Here is a 19,670-nt window from a genome sequence, read left to right on the forward strand (position 1 = left end):
AAAGCCCCTCATCAGCCTCTTTCTCCAAACCCTATAAGCGAATTAGTCTCAAACACACTCGTCAAAAAAAGTGTTAAGCTACAGTAATTAGTCGCGGAAATCACGTGCATTAGGGGCCACATGCACTCATTGTCGTGTCCAGCTTTGAGACGATAAACCGTTGCCGTTACGTCATAATCCTACAGGTGGTGCAATCTAAGCTATTCAAGAGATGTGTGCTGCACAGTAAAATGTAGCTTTTTTATATTTCATTTTTTAGTTCAATGTTAAACTCATTTAAAAAAAAAGTTATTTTGTATTGTTTAAATGCTGCATTTGGTTTTTAAGTAAGAAAACTAATGTTGCTGCATCAAAAAAATGGGCTACATTTAAGTACTGTACTTGGTTCAAAGTCTTAATTTCTGCGAAAAGAAAAGTAATATTAAATCGGGACATTTATAAAATCATGATACTCAGAGATTCCCCATGTAAATCGAATTGACGCCGAGATATCGTGACGATATTGTGCGGCGTAGTGAGCAATGATTCCTGTACCTAATATAATCTATATAGCAATAATCTTTTATATCAATGTGTTTAGTGTTCCAAAAATTTCATTTTGTCAGCATTCCAGTTTACTCAGTTTTCTTTTTTGTCCTCTAAAACGAATCATTAGGAGACAAACCTTTGGGTCTAGACATGGCTTGACACTGGAGCTGGGGAAGTAGCCGATCTTCATGGTTTGAATAAGCTTCCCCTGGGAGTCACACACACACACACACACACACACACACACACACACACACACACACAGAAATCGCACAAGTTATCAAAAGGCCTTTTGTGGCTTTTCTTTTCAGCAGCCATGACTCAAGATGCGGTCATAAACGAACAAAAAGTATTAACTCACCTCCCACCACGAGGTGTCTGGATCTCCTTTCAGAAGCTCAATGACCTCACCTGTCTGGAAGGAGAGGGGGCACTTGCCTGGGGGAGCTGGAGTGCCATGGTAGTTCCTGATTGCAACCATCTTTGGACCTGAAGTCATGCAGAGAAAGATGCCACGCCCAAAAACAACATCAGTTCCAATAGTTGCGCAAAACAATAAAAAAATAATAATAAATGGGTCAGGAAATGAGAACCCAAATAAAGACTGCGGCAATTTAACTGTAGGAAAAAAATATATATATAACCCAAACAGACTACATAGCTATGATCTTGAGCAATATCCTGTCAAGTTATTCCCAAACCCTTTACACTCCCCTGCTGTTTAGCCTGAAATCAAAGCCGAATTCACTGGGTGGCAGCAGTGAGCTACGGCAAAACCCCCGGCCCTAAACTCAGAGTCAATAAATGTTTAATAATAATTTGTTTCTGAGCAGAGAGGGGCCTGACGACACACGCGCCTACCTGACTGTGGAAGTTCAACATCCTGAAAGACAGAAGTGATACTGTGGGTTATTATTTCACTCAGTGGAAAAGTTTTCCATATAAATAATAATAATAAAGATCTTACACTCACCGAATCATGGGGATCTATGGAGATAGAAAGACAGAGGCGTAAAAACAGTAAGAGGAAAAGAAAAAGAGAGAGAGAGAGAGAGGGTCATTAGCTAAATGGTTTCATTTTAGCTGATATTTCGCTCATTAGAGCTGAGATGCGCATGGAGAACTCACTGATTTTACAGATGGTGATGACCTCCAGGCACTCTTTATGGGCGCCGGTGCCACAGCGGGAACAGTAGTAACCCTGATAGAAGATCCCCCTGGGGCAGTGTGAGAGTGTGAGGGAGACACAGAGAGAGGGAGAGAGAGGAAGCGCAGGAAATATTAAGAGCAGTGCCACTTTTTGTTATTTCCAGTCCAGTAACTTGTTGCGTAATCATTTCCCCCAGAACATCAGCATAAACGCAGCCTAAGGGCGGAAAAATACTTGTGTTTAAATCCTGCATTCGTTTGTTGAGTAACTTGAGCACGTCGTCAGGAATTAACGCGACGTGCCCATACGTGCCTGCTGGTAAACGGTAGGATCAGCGTAGTTAGGAGGCACGTCAGAAATGGAGGAATGTTTCCAGGAAAAGTTGTCTGTGATAAACCAGACCCACCCCCCCCCTGTATGATGTGTCTACCGCTGCACAGTGATAAATATGCACATCAGAGATAAGTACTAAGGAAAACTAAGCTCCTTAAGTATCTGGTTGAAAACAGTGCCCCCTACTGGAATTCTGGAAGGCACGCATGGAACAATTACGCTTATGGCGTTGCCGGTCGACGTTTATCACCAACTATATTTCCGCCCTAAAACTCAACCCTCTGTCGAACACTGCTGAGCCTCAGACTGGTCAAAAGTGCATTTCTTAATATCTCTGTAACTCCAATCAAAAGTCAAAGTCAGCTGTTTAGATGCCAGTACAAAGTCGTTTAGATTTAACATTTTTTAAGAAAAAAAAAAAGTTTATTTAAACATCATCGTGTGGAGTTTGCAACTGGTCCGTGTCACCATAATTACAGTTGTTATGCCACGTGCAGAACCAGACTTGAAAGTCAGGCTAGAGGGGAAAGTTTCTGTCCCATGAGAGGAACTGCGCTCAAGGGTGTGACCAAAAAAAAAAAAAAAAAAAAAAAAAAACCTTGTAAGTGTTGCTACCAGTGAATTTGATTACTGTATGTAAAAAAAAAAAAAAAAATTTTCAAAAAAAAAGAGTGGTTCATTTTATTTTATGAGTATGTTAGCTGTTACTACAGGAAAAAGGAATTAATACAGTAATATAATCTCGTGCTTTGACTTGCAGCTGGAATGCTTAGACATGCTGTTATGCGAGCATTTAATTGTGGTAGTAGGTTGGACCCACTTTTGCATTCGGATTTAAAAAGGTGCTGAAAACATTCCTTAGAATTTCTCATCCATGTTGACATGATAGCATCACACAGATGCTGCAGATTTATTGGCTGCACATCCTTGATGCGATTCTCCTGTTCCACCACATCCCAGAGGTGCTCTATAGGAGTGAGTACAGGAACCTCAGGATCGAGAGATGGATATGGTCAGCAACAATACTCAAGTAGGCAGTGACATTCAATTGAACATCAGGGCCCAAACCGTGCCAAGGAAATCTCCCCAAACCATTACACCACCAACAAACTGAACCATTGATACAAGGGAGGACGGATCCATGTGTTCATGTTGTTTACAGTGCAGTCAGTTTCTGACCCGACCATCTAAAAGTTGTAGCAGAAATCAAGACTAATCAGACCATGCAATGCTTTCCCAGTCTTCTATTGTCCAATTCTGGTGAGTCCATGTGAAATGTAGTTTTAGTTTCCTGTTCTTGGCGGACATGAGTGGCACCTGGTGTGCCCTTCAGCTGCTGTAGCCCATCTGTGCTGACTTACGTCTGCCTTTCCATCAGATCAAACCAGTCTGGTCATTCTCCTCTGACCTCTGGCATCAACAAGACAAAGATAACCGCCATTCACTGGATATTTTTTCCTTTTTAATAGGTCATTCTAGAGATGGCTGTCAGTGAAAATGCCAGTAGATCAACAGTTTGGGAAATATTCAGACCAGTCCATCTGGCACCAACAACCATCCTCCTTTCTCATTCTGATGTCCGGTTTGAACTTCAGCAGCTCGTCTACATGCCGAAATGCAATGAGTTGCTTCCATGTGATTGGCTGGTGAGATATTTGCGTTTAAATATGCAGTTGAACAAGTGTACCTGATTGGTGATCTGACCACAGTGTTAGAACTGCGCAGTGCATGCTCATAGTTAGTGGACCGACTTGAGGTCAGCGCAAAACTGTAGGATCATTTACAGGACAGAGCTCTAAAACCTTCTCACAAGACCTAACGTTTCAAGTATTTCGAGTTCAGGAAGCTCAGCTGAGCGTGTCTGCATGCATTTCTGTGGTTATTTGGTTTCCTGGGCTTCACCTTTCAGTCACGGAAATGACTCCAAAAAGGCATAAATAAAAGCTTTAACCTGTTTTCATTGGCTGAGCAGCCGCCCTCTGGTTAGACCTACATATTGTAAGTGATAAAAGATTTGTAGCACGAGCAGCGCGGTGATTGAGCTTTTTTTCGGCTTTTGTGTGTTCTCACCTAAGGAGCATTTTACAGGCTCTGCAGTTGGTGTTCTTTTCAAACGTGTGCATCTGGAAGTCGTGCTGGTTGGCCGTGGCTCTCTCTGGCTTGATGTTGGAGCTATTTGGAGGAAAAATGTAAAAAAAAAAAAAAAACGTAAGCATGTTAAAAATAAATAAATAAAAAATCCCTGTGTAACATTTTATTGCCTGCACTTTACGCACATGGCCATCTCGAACTGTTCCATCCACTTTCTTTTGGTGTCTTCTGTTTTACAGAAGAACTGGAAGCCTTGCTTGCCTTTCAGATGGATCAGGTAGAATCCGTACGACCACTGCACAAGGAGCAGAACAGCGGGGTTAAGCATATGACAGCGTCTGCGTGGTTTAATAATACTCACGAAAAAAACAAAAAAAACAAGAAGGAAACACCAGAGACAATTAGTTATAAAAAAACAACAAAAAAAACCTAATCCCTCTCTGACAAACATGAGAAGGCTGTGTAGCTCTCGAGATAACAGAACACAAATCACACTATCAGAGGCAAGGCAGGCAATCTCAGCTGCTGATCCATACATAAATCAGAGGTTTGATTTGGCTTACCATCTTTCCACTGGCCTGGTAGGCATGCACGATGAAACGAGAGAGAGAGAGAGAGAGAGAGAGAGAAACAGAGAGAAGAGACAGATACCCAGTTACACATGCAATCTTTCAAACATGCAGAGTGTTAGATTCCAAGAAATATAAAGGCATTTTTAACAAATCGATCTTCTCCCCCGTGCACATGATTAATCCAGTGCGTCTCCCCGAGTTACCATGCTGTCTGTTTAAAGAATCGGACTAAACAAGACAACTACAGGCAACTTTACCTCCGTGAAAAGTTCTCACATTGCAGCATCTCACGTGCGGAACATTTGGAAACGTCAACGTACGTAGATATGAATCACGTCTACCTAAATGTCGCATTTAAATTGTGAGTAAACGTGTACGGTAAAAGAAGTAACATCCGTACCTTTTTCATGTCCCTGTTATTTGTGGGGTCGTCTGACATTTTGTAATACTGGAGCTCGATGATTTCTTTCAGCTCGTAGTTGTAGCCTTTTCTCTTGCACACGATTACCACTTTATCGAACAGGAAGATGTACCTGTGGACGCCAGGCAGGAAACAAAGTTTCGGAGGAGAAGGTTTCAGAAATCTCTTTTACCTTTATAACCGGAAGTGCTTGAGCAAATCAGGCTTCGGAGTAAATGTGATTCAGATTTTTTCTATCATTAAAATTCTTGGGTTTGGTCTTAAGTGTTTAATCCGGTTTCAACTGAACTGAAAAGCCACCAACGTGTGTGTTAAACCCTTACCTGTCCTGTTTGGTCCGGTTAACTATAGAGCACACTTTGAGCTCTCCGTCTATCTTTGGCCTTCCGTATTCCTCCAGTTTCACCTGCTGTACAAGCACAAACAGATTTCATTCAGCGTGTGAACGTTTCAGGTTTCCGGATGTAGACGGTAATACACAATTCAAATGGAACGTGTTATGACTAAAGCACACGCTGTCTGAATTTAACCGTGAAGGCTTCTTTGTTATACGGCAAGCATCATGTCATCATTTCTCTCTAATACAATGATAAAGCGGCGGCACGGTGCTGTAGTGGTTAGCACTGTCGCCTCGCACCTCCAGGGTCCGGGTTCGATTCCCGGCCAGGCTCAATTCCCGTCTCTGAGTGCATGGAGTTTGCATTTTTTCCCGGGTACTCCGGTTTCCTCCCACAGTCCAAAGACATGCAGGTTAGGCTAAATGCCGTTCCCAAATTGCCCGTAGTGTGTGAGTGGGTGTGTGTGACCTGCGATAGATTGGCACCCTGTCCAGGGTGTACCCTGCCTGTCCTAAGTCTCCTGGGATAGGCTCCAGGCCCCCACGATCCTGAATATAACATAAATCAGTATAAAAGATGAGTGAGTGAGTAAGAATGATAAAGCAAACACTGTCTCAACTGTTTTTTTGTTGTTGTTTATTTTCCCCCTCAGCCAGAGGCACATATGTAAATAAACCGCTCGCCTCCGAACTAAACACTTCCTCCCACTTGCTGGAACAAAGGATGCAGTGATTCGAACACGGAAATAATGTCCGTCCTCTCAGACGTTTTTAAATGATTTATGAGAGCAAACATTCGCAGCAGCCGCAGGTAGGGAGCGAGCGGCGTGAGGAAGTGACCAGGACACGTCTCAGAGCCGTATAATGAGCTGTTGCTGGACATATAGTAGATGATTTTCAATAGCCAGGAGATGGAAGACAAGAACCACAGCTCTCAGAATATGAATCTTTAACGTCTGTTATTGATGCGTATCTGTACGACACGAAGCTGCTCAACTCTTGAACCTAATTGATCATGACGTGTTGGTTCATTTTCTCGCACACTGGTTCCACAGCAAGGTATCATGGAGGTTTATATTAACGCCCCCTTTTTATGGCTGTTTCCATGGTAACACCATATGATAAAGGAAGGTTGCCGTAAACTTGCAACAGATTGTTAAAGCAATACATTGTTAAATGTAAATGAACCTGTTGTTGATTAATTGCCTATAACGGCACACATTCAAGTTCTCACTTGCGTATATGAGGAGTGTTCAAGTCAAACCAGGACTTTCGATTGTGCAGGATTAAGGAACACAGTCATGAAAGTAAAACCTGCCTTTATTTCTATATAATCCCCTGCTTCACTAATGCACTTCGGTAGAAAGTTGCCAGAACCATGATCTGAAACACTGGCCTCCCAGGAATTCCTTTAATGACCCAAACATGTAGAAATGGCTTGGAGTGACGTCAGGACTGTACGGTCGAACTCCCAGCCGAGTTCCTGTAATGTGCAAGTGGTGTTAGTGAACGAGTGTGTGTACAGTTCCCACACACAGATCACGGGAACGACTGCAGTGGGCTCCGAGCCACCTCGCTCGGGATCGTCACTCACGGATGGACGACCTCTCGTAAAACGTTTGCACCGTTCAGATGTCTTACTGCGGCTAAGAGTCTCCTCACCGTCCTGCGCTTGAAGTCTTTTGTAAAAAGTTGATTAGTTTTATGCCTTCATTCATGAGAAATTCCATCACAAATCCCGGTTTGACTTGAACGCCCCTCATACAGTCCCGTCCCCCCCCCAAAAAAAAACAAGAGTTACTAAGATTTGACAAAGCATACATTTTTTTCCTAAGCATTCGTTGGTAGTTTGTCTCTTACTCTGAATCAAACATTAATCAGGTACATTAAACCTGTAAATAATAATAATATTCTTTATAATTAATTCATTATTATTAAGTTTTTTGCAATGGATTTTTCACTAAATTTAGACGTAATCTTAACCGTAAATGCAAGATTAATGATGATGTCATAGATCCAACAAGTACTGTGGATCTGTGCAAAACAGGAATTACCAAGGAAGTTCACGAGCTAAATATTTCCGACAGCTCCAAAGTTATGATACCCTGGCGATGTTCCTCTAAAGGCCGGACACCTGTGGAAGTTTAGCTTTCGTATGACGTACATCTTAGTGATTTACCAGGACTTTCGGGAGAAACTGATATTCTGTCTCAGTTCTACACTCCTTAAACCTTTATACTATGAAAATAAAATACTTCACGGCTTTAGATTCGATCCGGTTGCCTGGCAACGATGCTCTCATGTGTCCTCAATCATCATTCCTGAACCCGGAGGTCCTTACCAGGTTTTCTATGGAGCACTGAAATTCGCCAATTTTCTTCAAAGTCTCGTTGTCCCTTTTCACCTCATTGATGTACATGGCCAGGTCCTGCGAAGGCACACAGAAGTACAGAGAGACACTCAGACATCATGTCAGACTGACAGTCCCCCCCCCCATGTATCTTAATTCACTGTGTAATATTTCAACTCGTGTTCAGATCGCTCTCCATTACAGCGTGCAGCCAGCGCGGGACTGATCGTCCCCACGGCTCCCGAGCTGAGTGACAGGGTGCTTGGATGTGTGTGAAGGATGATGTGTGAGGATGTCAGCGTCACTTCAGCTTCTACCTGCATGGCTTCCAGTGCCTCCTTCAGCTGCTGTCTCTCTGGCCGATCCATCGAGTGACTCACTAACTCCTGTAGGGCAGAGAACGCGCGCGCACACACACACACACACACACACACACACACACATATGAGTCACCTGAGCTGCAGGACATCTATTTATGATACAGTCGTATTTTCGTGCAGCAGCGCTGTCCTAGAAAAGCACGGGAACTGAAAGGGCGGTGTATCTCTTTAGGTAGTTCATGAAGACTTCTATGCACTAAAAATTATTGTAAGGTAACATTTATAAACCGATTTCAAGGAAATAATATTTTCTAAATTCCATATTACAAGATTAAACTAAGGAAATCCATCAAACCTGCATGGAGATCCTGTCGTTCAAATCTTTTGATTATTTAGCATTACCTTTTTATCCCTGATTTATACTGTAAGCCTGACCCCGAGTCATGTCTCTCACACACACTCGCCTCACCCGTCACTGTCATAGTGCTTTACCATAAAGGTGTGTAATGAGATGAAAACGCTGACACTGTGTACGAGCTGGAAAAATGGAAAGCAAATAATCATGTGCACCAGAACACCCACACCCTCTCCATCCTTCCCATCATCCTCTCCTGCTCCACTGGGAGTGTCAGAGCCGACGGTTCGATTTGAGTGAGGAATGGAATGGGAAAACGTTTCATCACTGCATTAAATATTTGAATGATCTGCTGCGGTGTAGGAATGTTTTCACTATATATTATTTCCCAAAGTGCACCTGGCTTTTGATTTGGTTTGTTGGCTCTTGACGTGGGACAGTTCCAGCAGGCAAAGCCAACAGATACATACGGCTTGTTATTGTTGTGTTGAAACAGGAAACCTGTATTTTTTCCTTTGTAGTTTCAGCTTGAACTGTTTTATGCATCCTTGCAACATCCATAATTTGTTTTTTTTACTGTATACTTTATCGTACAGACATCCCTATGTGTACATACTGTACAATAATCAGTTTATGTTTTTTTTTTTTTCTTGCAGGTGCATGTATTGGTGAGATGAACAGTTTGGTTTTATTTCTTTGTGAACTGCTGACAATATTCCTCCTAAATTTAAGATATACAGTAGCTATTGTTATTTAGAGTGTATATTTAAGCGAAAAGACATCACAGCACATTAAAATAACCCAAGATTATGCAGCATTTGCAGAGCTTTAATAACTCAAAATGCAAATAAATAATTTGTAAAGAAACTGTGTTAATGCTTTGGCTAAATAACATTAAAACATTTCATGCATTTTGTCATGCTCTAGTTTTTCACATCGCTGTTGGGTAACTTCATACCACACTCTTTTTACTCGTGTACATACTGTATGCACCTACAGTCTGCCCTCATTGTTATATATTGTAAATAGGCCACTTATGCACTTGTACAGTAGTTACTGTAGGCGGCAAGTGAACATCCTTGGTTCTGTACATGCACTTTGCACAATAAAAAAAGACAATAAAAGTAACATCTAATCTAATCTAATCTAATGTGACTCTGTTTAATACACACATTCTCCATCCCTGGTCGAACCCCGATCTCCTACATTCCATTCCGATCTTTTGAGTGCTCTCAGTGATTCGAGGCACAGCGAGCGCTCTCAGTGTGTACTTGGGTTGTGAGTTCATCACTGATTTTGAGACGATGTACTGAGCATCAGTGGAAGCGAGCATCTCTGATTTGATGATGTAATCAGATATTTGGGATGTCCATCACGTACTCGGTGCTGATCCTTACCCCAGGAAGAGGTCACTCGTTTGCAAATAAGCGGAAACTTTCGCCGTACTTTACTCTTTTCCACAGAGATGAAACGATGTGATCTGAATCTTTTGTAATTTTTCGTGCCATGTTCATGCAGAATCTTTTAATATGTGTCGGGATGAGAATGAGAATGAGACTGAGAGCAGGAGGATGAGATATATCTTTCTCATACAAAATGAGCAGTTTTTTATACTAACAGTGTCATTTTTTTAATTTCATAGTGTTATCAGTTCTACAGATACTGCACTTATTCACTGCATAGCCTTGTTATAAAATATTTACTGTAAAAACTGTATAAACTATTTATTTAACCTGCACACTTTATAAGTTGCATTGCAACATATTTGTAATATTTGCATTGATGTACTGTGTATGCACTGATAATGTATTTGCACTTCTGGTAGATGCTAGACTGCATTTCGTTGCTGAGTAAGTGTACAGTGCAATGACATTTAAGTTGTTGTTTTCTTTCTTTCTTTCTACGAGGGAAAAAAAGGAGAGGATCAAAAAAAAAAAAGGCTGGTTGCAGTTTTGGAGATTTTTTTAAACAAAATATGCCTCAAATAATTTTTTGCTTTCGCCCAGCCCTGTGAATATTTACAACATGCACATAATAATGAGACAAGGAAAAAACAAACAAACAAACAAATAAACAAACAAACGAAAAAAAACAAACATTTGCAATTATACTTATTCTTTCATCCTTGTAGAAATGATACACTCGTTAATATTTAGATGCTTTTCTGCGATTAATCTTTTTACGTGACTAACATCCGAACGTCCCCAAATCACCGCACGTGTATGATGTCATACTGACCTTGAGCAGGAGGTGGTATTTGAGGACCCTCTGCATAGGAACTACCAGCAGATCCTGCAGCTTGAACTTGCCCTCCTGGACCTTCATGGTGCACTCCTGAGAAACATCAGCGGCACGTCATCGAACAGAAACGCTTTAACAAATCACTCACACATGCAAATTCTTTTTTATTAGTTATGTTTGTGCTTGTTATTATCATCTTCTGGAACGAAACACATTGTAGAAAGTGAGAAAGTACGTTACACGCAATACGACATTCCTAAATCGATATCCTTATAAATAAGCTGAAACACTATTGATACGATCTTTATAATCTTTCAAGCTTCTCTTCACACACACACGCTCCGCACTTGACATTTACTGTGGCTCCGGGTGAAGAGCATGTCATAGTCATACCCGTGTTTGTGTACTTTTCCAGGATAAGATTCCGATTTGTACAAAGCCACTTAAGAGCGCTAAAAGGTCAGTAAGGGTGGGGTGTGGAGCGCGGGCTGAGCGTCCTGCTCTGACAGACTACACTCCAGCGCCTTAGATTTAACTCATAAACCTTCGAAACCTTACGAGGACTATTTCTTTCCACGATTAAATCCTTAAATCAAGAAATGTTGTAAAGCAGTAGAGCCGTACAGCATCTCGGCTGGACATAAAGCGCCTTTAAAAAGTCACGGCGCTAATTCTGGCCACTCGGCTCCGATATAAATCCGACATCGTAATGAATACGAGGCCGGTCGGTGTTATTGCGGTATAAAATATAAATGCCCAGGATATTTCTGTATCAAGGTTTGTTAAGCCCTTGCGAGCTGAAATTGTGTCTATTTCCAGAACCTTTAATAAGAAGCAGAGTTTTTCCACCCACAGCAAGTTAACACTGAATTAAGTAAATTAATATCCTATGGCTTGGGAATGAATATGATACTTAATGAATTAATTCCATTCCTCATTCGAAAAGTAATAAAATGCCTCTTAAGATATTTAAAACTGATGTTAAACTGATATTTAAAACACTGCTGGTTTTCTTTTCCCATAGTACTCAGCTCAGGATTTAATTCATTCGGTGCGTTCATCATTTATTTATTAGTTAATTGAATAATCTTGTTCCAGGTGTAATAATATAGTTTTGGTGTAATCCTCCTGAGCAGTTATTTAACATTTGTGCTACACTTCTAATACTAAGGTCTGAATAATAACCTGGAAATCAACCTTTATACATACATACATACATAATTACTTACAGTAAGTACACACCTTCGCTTTGAGCCTTGGCCACCCATCACCCTGCCACCAGTTCACATACTTTTGGTACGTCCTGACCCAATATCCCATCTTACAGTAGCTACATTTTCGATATCTCATTACAATGGCGGCTGTAAATGCTACAGCTAAACTAGAAGGGTTTAGCTGAAGCTGTAGTTGTGAATCACCGTGTTACTTACATTATGGCATTTGGCAGACGACCTTATCCAGAGTGACTTACATTTTTATCTCGGTGTACATCTGAGCTGTTGAGGGTTAAGGGCCTCGCTCAAGGGCCCGACAGTGGCAACTCGGTGCTCGTGGGGTTTTTAAACCTGGGACCTTAGGAACCGTAGTTCTGTGTACTTTTGTTACTGTGTTAATTATAATAAATAGTATCATATTTATTAATATAAAACATATAGCGATGAATTTTGTTTTTTGAAGTTTTTCTTTTCATGGAGTGTGTATTAATTTTTCCAGCTGACTCTGCATTTATCGCGACCCATCAGGCAGACATGAACGACTGACGATTAGTGTTGGAGTGCATGTGAGTCTCTCTCCTTAACTACATATTCTGAGATTCTATAATTACGGTATGAGAGCTTTCCGACTCGTCGCTCTAATGTTCGGATACGTCTATGAAGCGTTTAGCTGATTAGGACGAGATGACATCGGCGTGCTGCTTGTGCACTTGATCAGCTCCACTGATTTATAGTTACAGAGCTTCGTGTGTAGCTCCAGTGAGCCGATAAAGCTAATGGGTTCGATCGGCGCGAGGGAAGGACGCGGCAAGGTGAGCGAGTTTACCTCCACTTTGCTCTTCACCTCGTCCCGTGTGGCGATCAGGTCGTCCAGCGTCTTCTGAGCGTGCTCCATGTGACTGCAGTACTGTCCGTAGATCAGCAGCCTGGAAGAAACGATAAAAAAAAAAAAAACTAAATAAATTAATTATAAATCAAGTCGGTGTTTGAGTCACATCCAGTGCCGTGATTAAACATTTAACATTCCTGCAGGTACATTCCTTACTAGTGGATAATTCAGCATTTATATGCGCACCGTGTTCGATCCCGCGGCTCGGGGGGGTCCGCTGTTTGTTCCTCGTGCTTTAATAAATGACTCAAGGTTAATTTATAACCGATGCACTATAAAATAAACGACTAGAACTGCCAGGTTAAATTACTGCCGCTGTACGCGTCCACGTCAGAACACAATCGAGGATCTCAGCTTTATCGCAGCGCACCGTTATAACAAAAATAAATCTACTTAACCTAATTAAACTAAAACAAAAGAAAAACACACACTGGAGTGTTGACACAGTAGCCTGCTTGGAGCAGAGTGCTACATCTGGTCTTTGAGATTGCCTTGTTTCATTACATGACCTGGATATTTCTGGCACTTCTGCTTCTGAAGTTGGTGTAACAGATTGGATGTTCTGCACTGGCACCTTCTGTGCATCACCTGAAGTGCTACTGTATAACAGAGACGAATTCAGAAAGCAATGCAACAAATCTGATCAAAAACGATTTCTTTTGTTTGTTTTTCCATAAAGGAAATCACAGCTTTAGCTTCGACTCTTAAAACCGGAGACTACTTCAAAAAAATCCTACAAGAGCATCTGACATCACAAGAAACTTCCCTTACCTTATTACTGTATCTATCTAACAAAATGCTTTGCCGTTATGTACAGTAGCGTGTATTCCGTGCATCATAATGCATTTTTATTAAACCTGTCGGAAAAAATGAATCAACACCTTTGAAAGTATCACAGTAATGCGATGAAGCTTATAATAACCGACCTCACACTGTAACAGAATATTTTTATACTATGTTCGTTTCCAGCTCTGTATTTTTATTTATTTATTTTTTTAAACATCCGAATGGACCTGCGCCCGTCGGGGAGCTGACAGGGTTTCTCTTGTTTCGCTGTGCCGCCGTGCCCCCGGGCTAAGCAGGCCTGATTAAGGACTGATGCGGCGCGAGAGAGATGGCTCTGCTCCGCATGGAGCACGTCTGATGAAGATTAATGGGGGCAGCGTTCAATTACGGGCCACAACACAGACTCAGTGGCATTCTGAAAACGCCGGGGCAGGTGTCAGAAATTAGCTCTAATAACAGATGTCACGGCACTAATTGATTATGAAGGTCTTTTTTATGAGGCAATTTTTTTCAATCAAATTGTATTAAAAACACATTGAGAGAGAAAAAGAGACAGAGGTTTCTGTATGCAAGAAATTAAAATGGTGCAATAAAATCGGATGTCTTTGTGAATTATAACAAATACATAGAATGCAGCATCTCTAGTGTTACAGGAGTGATACTGAAGATATGAAAAAAATGTATTCATAAAATGTCAGTCAATCTATTGAATGTATTAACAGGTTGTTTTTTGTGGGGGGGGATTTTCTCCGCCGATTTTCTCCCTAATTTAGTATCCAATTCCTCCCCGTCACTAGGGGGCTCCCACAATAAGGCTACTACTACCACTCAGTCGGGAGGGCCGAAGACTATCATGTGTCTCCGAACCATGTGATGCCAGCCGACCGCACCTTTTCGAACTGCTCGCTCACGCACCGTTGGAAGCGGCGTAACACACTCGGAGGACAGCGCTATCCGCTCCTTCCAGCCGCGTGAGCTCACAGATGCCCCTGATTGGCTGATTAATGTGGGAGCACTAAGTGCCTCTCATCCCTCTCCTCTGACAGAGCTCAGTCAATCAGCTCTCTCTAGACCTCCGGCTGCGAGAGGTTACAGCATCACCCGGGAATCGAACTCGTGATCTCCGGATGATAGGCCGCCCTTAACAGGTTTAAATACGCACATTATTTAACGATTCAGCCACTGTTATTTTTGGATGTTCTCCTTGTTTTTGGTGGGTTTTCTTGTACAGTTCAATTGACTATACTGTGAGAGTGAATTGGCAGCCCATCTAAAGTCAACGCCTCCATGTGCCCACCATTGGCATTGGCTCCAGGCACCTTTTAACCCTGTACAGGATAAGCGCTGTAGAGAATAAGAGTGAGTGAGGGAGTGTTTGACTGATGTTACCCGATCCCGACTGGCCGGAAAGCGTAAATTGATTTTCCATAACAGCAGCTCGGACAGTCGCTCTATCACGCTGAGAGGTTTATGAATAACTAACGTGCTTGTTCTATTACATTATAGTTTCTATAGCAACAGATTACACCGGGACTTGTGTTGTTTGGATGCTTCACATACTGTATGGTGAAGTGCTATGCAAGAAATGCAGCGGTTTCGAAAGTAGTCTCCTGACAAATAAATTGCCAGAGTAAAAAAAATAATCACAATATGTAGCTTAATTTTTTCTTCCTCCTCTACTAGTTAACAGTTAGTAATTCATTGTGATTTAAGATTAAGAAAACACTTTAGAACGTGCCAATATAAAGTAGGAAAATAATCAATTTACAGTAGAGTAGCATCGCTTTGGGCTGCATTACATCACCTCATCATTTGTTATTTTTCCTACAAACAGCCTGCACTTCTCCAGGTGTTTTAAAGCAGCAAATAAGACTTCAAGGAATTCCTAGAACTCTCAGAACCATCCGTCCAGCCTTTTCCAAACCAACATCCAATGAGACAGAACACAATCCAAGCTTTGAACCCTAAACCTCATGAACTCACCACCTTAACCACTTCACCACTGCGCATACAGCCAAGAGAAGCTCTTGATAAACAATTCTCCATGCTCCGCTGTCTCACACACCCAGGCCAAGGACACGCTGTTAAACGAGTGCCATTACAACGGCTTAATGCCATCATAACCCTGCACCCTGTGACTATGATCTCGCTTTGGAGAGCCATTACACCACCATTGCAACAAACACGAGCACTATCCAAAACATCTATGCATTATGCACGGCCATTACGTTACAAGGGTAACCGAGACACGAATAAACCAATTAGCTGAAAGACGGGACGGACGCAGAGAGCGATCATCCATTATTTTACCCTGTGTGTTCCCGTCTGCCTTTTTAGATCCGGTTTCAGGGAACACGCCGAGGGTTATATGAATAAATGTCCACATTGTTCTGAGAGAGCGTGCTGGAATGCACTTTAGCTGACCGGGGATGGTGTAATGACTTGTGGCCGTGTATTGGATTAAATGCAACCATCAATGATGCAGGTCCTTTTAAACAAGCTTACACGCTCTCATCCAGTGGTTATGTGCTGAAAGCAGATCTCAGACAAAACAGTGAGATGATTACTAGGATTTCACTTCCTGTTCGCTACTCAGCATTAAAAGCATCTCACGGTCTTATAAAGGATCTGTTGACTCACTCAGATCATTACTTCAAGCGACCGATATGAATACACACCATCATAATATATACTTACCTGTTACATTTTTTTTATTACATTCTTTTCATTTTTCATGTCTGACCGCCTCACTCACCGGAGGCTTCCAAAAAATCCGGATCAACGCTTGGAAGGTTTAAGATCGACGCGTCGACGCTCTCACAGCTCTGGATCATCGGGTTTAACACTAAAAATTGGCTTCTGATACCAAACACACACAATACCCGGCCTTCCATCAATAACAGCTCTACAAACAGAACGGGTGATGCAACCAGAGGTGATAAAGCGATGTGTCGATCAGGCTGTCATGTTCACTCCGTCAGACTGGAAGCTAATCTTCCTGAATACTGTATATTCCCTCTTTCCTCTCGGATTGTGCTGAAATCTATCCTTTAAACGAGAGCTCGTTGGAAGGTGAAGGGAAAAGCGATGCTGCTTTAGTGTGAACACTCCCCAGGGTGAGAAGCTTTCATATGTACACTTTCTAAACATGAAATTAGCTTTTAGTGTGCTTGTTGGTTTTCTCATTACGGAACGCGGTCATGCATGCTGTTCCAATGCAAACGTGATTCTGGTGTTAATGCTTTCTCTGTGAACCCCGCCGTCTGTCTCCGTACTGATATTTCCGCTCTTCTCTTAATTGCCTTAGAGTACACTACCAGCCTTTTTAGCCTCTGATGCAACCCGACAGCTATCAACGTTCTCGTTCCAATCAAGAGCGTATTAATTTTTAAATGTTAGCTTCTTAAACACATGGACTTGTTGCAGATATTTAATTTAAACACTTTCCTGACCTTTCCTAACACTTCAATCTAAAAAAGCTCCCCGTCAGCTCAAGCGCTTCCACTCTTTTCCAGCACGGACGCGTTTGGAAAACAGTGGCATTTTCCCTCTGCCCTTCAACGAGCCGGCGTCCTGAAAAACCCGGCGTTCGTTTTATATTCTGTGAAATGTATCGTTGCGAAAGGTCACGGGGACTTACAAGAGGAGATAACAAAATTAATTAAAGTCAGCTGAGCCGCGGAAGAAGGCGCGTAGGACGGCACGGCGAATTCCCAGACCGCTTCCTTCTTTGTAGCGCGAAGAAGGAGGAGAGCGGCGCGCTTCGTTACGAGACTAAAAAACACGTCAATCATTAGGAGAATGGAAAAGATCAGTGACGTGCTCCTGTTCTAATGAAATGAATAATTTACCAAAAATACTCTGCAGGGCATTACGTCTAATGTCACCAAATGTAAATATAAGCGTTTGTGTCTGGGTGAAAAGAGAGAGAGAGACTCGCTTTCGAGCACACAAGCACGCACAGTGTTATCTTAAATCTCCCGCTGACTGACTCAACACTTTTCTAAAAATAAGAAAGGCTCATTTGCTCATTTTCAGATGCTTCTGAGGCGGGAGTTAAACGTGGCGGTCCAAGGGGTCCTTATCAAGCTGGAAAATCTTAAAGGCGCCGCTGTAGATGCTGCACCGTCCGTCTGAGCAATCTCACTGAGCTATAATGAGCAGAGACACTGGACGGTGTCCGTCCAGTTTGAGCTTCCATGCTGCTCCCATTCTTTACAGAGGTACCTCGGCATACGAACGGACAAAATTTTGCAATAAATTTGACTCGGCATACGAATCTCTTTTGGCATACGAGCGACCGAACCGAACCGAGCTGAACCGAACCGAGCTGAACCGAACCGAGCTTAACCGAACGCTGGTAGGTCCAGGAGCCTTTTAAAATAGAACGTTTGCATCTGTGTAAAGCAAAATGAAGTGAGTTCACATTTTTTTGTGTTTTTTTTTTTTTTTTTTTTTGCATTCTGTGCAAGATTATCAAGGACAGAAATACTATCAAGAAGAAAAGACATTGACTTTCAGTTTAGTTTGTATAGCAGCCGGTGTCAAGAGAAATCATACTGTAGATTCCTGCGTCCCTATATGCAAGACATTGCATTGTTCGCTGCACCTTATACAGTACTTCTGTCTAACTCAGATCTGTTGTCCTCATTCGTAGACACTTCATAGCATTGTTTAATGGTAGCAAAAGCATAATACATCAATTCATTTAAAAAAAAAACTCAGTTTTATGTTTAAAGACGATGCTTAGATTGTATACTTCTTAGGTTCTATTAATCCCAAATATATAGGAAAAAATAAAACTGTATGCGAAATTAAAGCTTGGGTAATAAGTCGGGTTAAGGTTAAGTGAGGGTTCATTTTATTCATTTCATATTTTACCTCATTTACATGTCCGTTTTAAATGTTTAAATATTTTTGAGTGGCTGGAAAAGATTGTCTGCATTTACAATATTTCCCACAAAAAAATGCGTTTCATAATACGAACACTGACCTTAAGAACTGGATTAAATATGTATATGTACTGAAGTACCCCAATACTGTACAGTATATGATTACGGTATAAATGAATTAAATGCTGCCACACACACATACACACACGAATAGAAAGAGAATACCTATAAATAGCAACGTATCATCTCAGTGTTTGGGTGCTTTTCTTCTGCACATTATCACTAACGCTAGATCAGATCACAGGCTCGGAGTTAAAATTAAAAAAGTGTGGAGGCGAAGGAGGCGGTGCCGTCATGCCAGCTCCACACAAAGCAGCCGGCGGGGTTCTGCCAATAGCCCACTAATGAGCCCATTACCCACACAATTACATAAAGCTCCTTATTCTTTTAGGCTGAGGCTTTCTTAAAACCCGAAAACCAAAACCGATTCCTATCAAACGCTGAGCAGATCATTCATAATCATAATGCAGGCAAATGTCAAACACACGTGTACACCATCATACCCAGGTTTTCCTCTGACCAATGTCTGTTCCAAGGGAAAAAAATAAAATAATAATAATAAAGGCGTGGGCTGAATGTGAGGGAGTGGGCTGAACATTCCCAGAGTGCTCCTGTCAGCCTGCGCGGTCATTAAGAGAGAGAAACCCGTGATTATCGTTGCCTACACCCCAGCAGGACGGCGAGCACGACTCCGCACCGCTATGCAAATCCGGTCTGCTCCCTGCAGCTGAGGCCTTTGCCGACACTGACGCCGAACTCTCCAGATGCCTCATCAGCGCACGTATAAGAACCCGGTCTCGCTCGGGGCGCCCGAGGCTCGCAGCACTGTTTACGTTTCAAACCCGGTGGATGTAAAAGTGAAAGGGATGTGCGGAAAGCGAGAAGACAGCTGGAGGAGAGATAAAGGACGGCGGCCCCCAACTGCATGTTCGGGGAACAGGCGAAACAGCTGGAAAAGGCTACGAGGAGAGAATAAGTAATACGGTTTTTGGATTACATGCAGCGTGTGTCCGTTCAGCAGCTGGCGTGGGCCAAACATCTCGGCGCCAGCAGCTATTACACTTGTTGATGATCTAATCTCGCTTCCTGCAGGTTTTTATCTTTCAGCTCAACTCGACATGCAGTAATGAG

At 42.1% G+C, this 19,670-nt stretch overlaps 1 protein-coding gene across 8 annotated transcripts in view; it reads right to left on the minus strand.

Moving 5' to 3' along the window:
- vav2 (vav 2 guanine nucleotide exchange factor) overlaps positions 1 to 19,670 on the minus strand; it is a 199,405-nt gene that overhangs the window by 7,889 nt on the left and 171,846 nt on the right. For 4 of the 8 annotated variants that reach the window (XM_053479120.1, XM_053479119.1, XM_053479122.1 and 1 more), the window contains 14 exons: positions 12,739 to 12,838; positions 10,696 to 10,791; positions 8,100 to 8,168; positions 7,774 to 7,860; positions 5,419 to 5,504; positions 5,075 to 5,207; positions 4,666 to 4,680; positions 4,288 to 4,397; positions 4,082 to 4,183; positions 1,657 to 1,745; positions 1,502 to 1,515; positions 1,390 to 1,411; positions 890 to 1,017; positions 665 to 736 (listed from right to left, as the gene is read on the minus strand). In XM_053479120.1, coding sequence (XP_053335095.1) covers positions 665 to 736; positions 890 to 1,017; positions 1,390 to 1,411; positions 1,502 to 1,515; positions 1,657 to 1,745; positions 4,082 to 4,183; positions 4,288 to 4,397; positions 4,666 to 4,680; positions 5,075 to 5,207; positions 5,419 to 5,504; positions 7,774 to 7,860; positions 8,100 to 8,168; positions 10,696 to 10,791; positions 12,739 to 12,838 — 1,123 coding nt within the window. The remainder of the gene's footprint in view (positions 1 to 664; positions 737 to 889; positions 1,018 to 1,389; positions 1,412 to 1,501; positions 1,516 to 1,656; positions 1,746 to 4,081; positions 4,184 to 4,287; positions 4,398 to 4,665; positions 4,681 to 5,074; positions 5,208 to 5,418; positions 5,505 to 7,773; positions 7,861 to 8,099; positions 8,169 to 10,695; positions 10,792 to 12,738; positions 12,839 to 19,670) is intronic. The other 4 variants (XM_053479121.1, XM_053479125.1, XM_053479123.1 and 1 more) reach the window with 1 other exon arrangement.

Source organism: Clarias gariepinus, chromosome 19 (assembly GCF_024256425.1).
Source record: "Clarias gariepinus isolate MV-2021 ecotype Netherlands chromosome 19, CGAR_prim_01v2, whole genome shotgun sequence".
In the NCBI taxonomy this organism is placed as follows: domain Eukaryota; kingdom Metazoa; phylum Chordata; class Actinopteri; order Siluriformes; family Clariidae; genus Clarias; species Clarias gariepinus.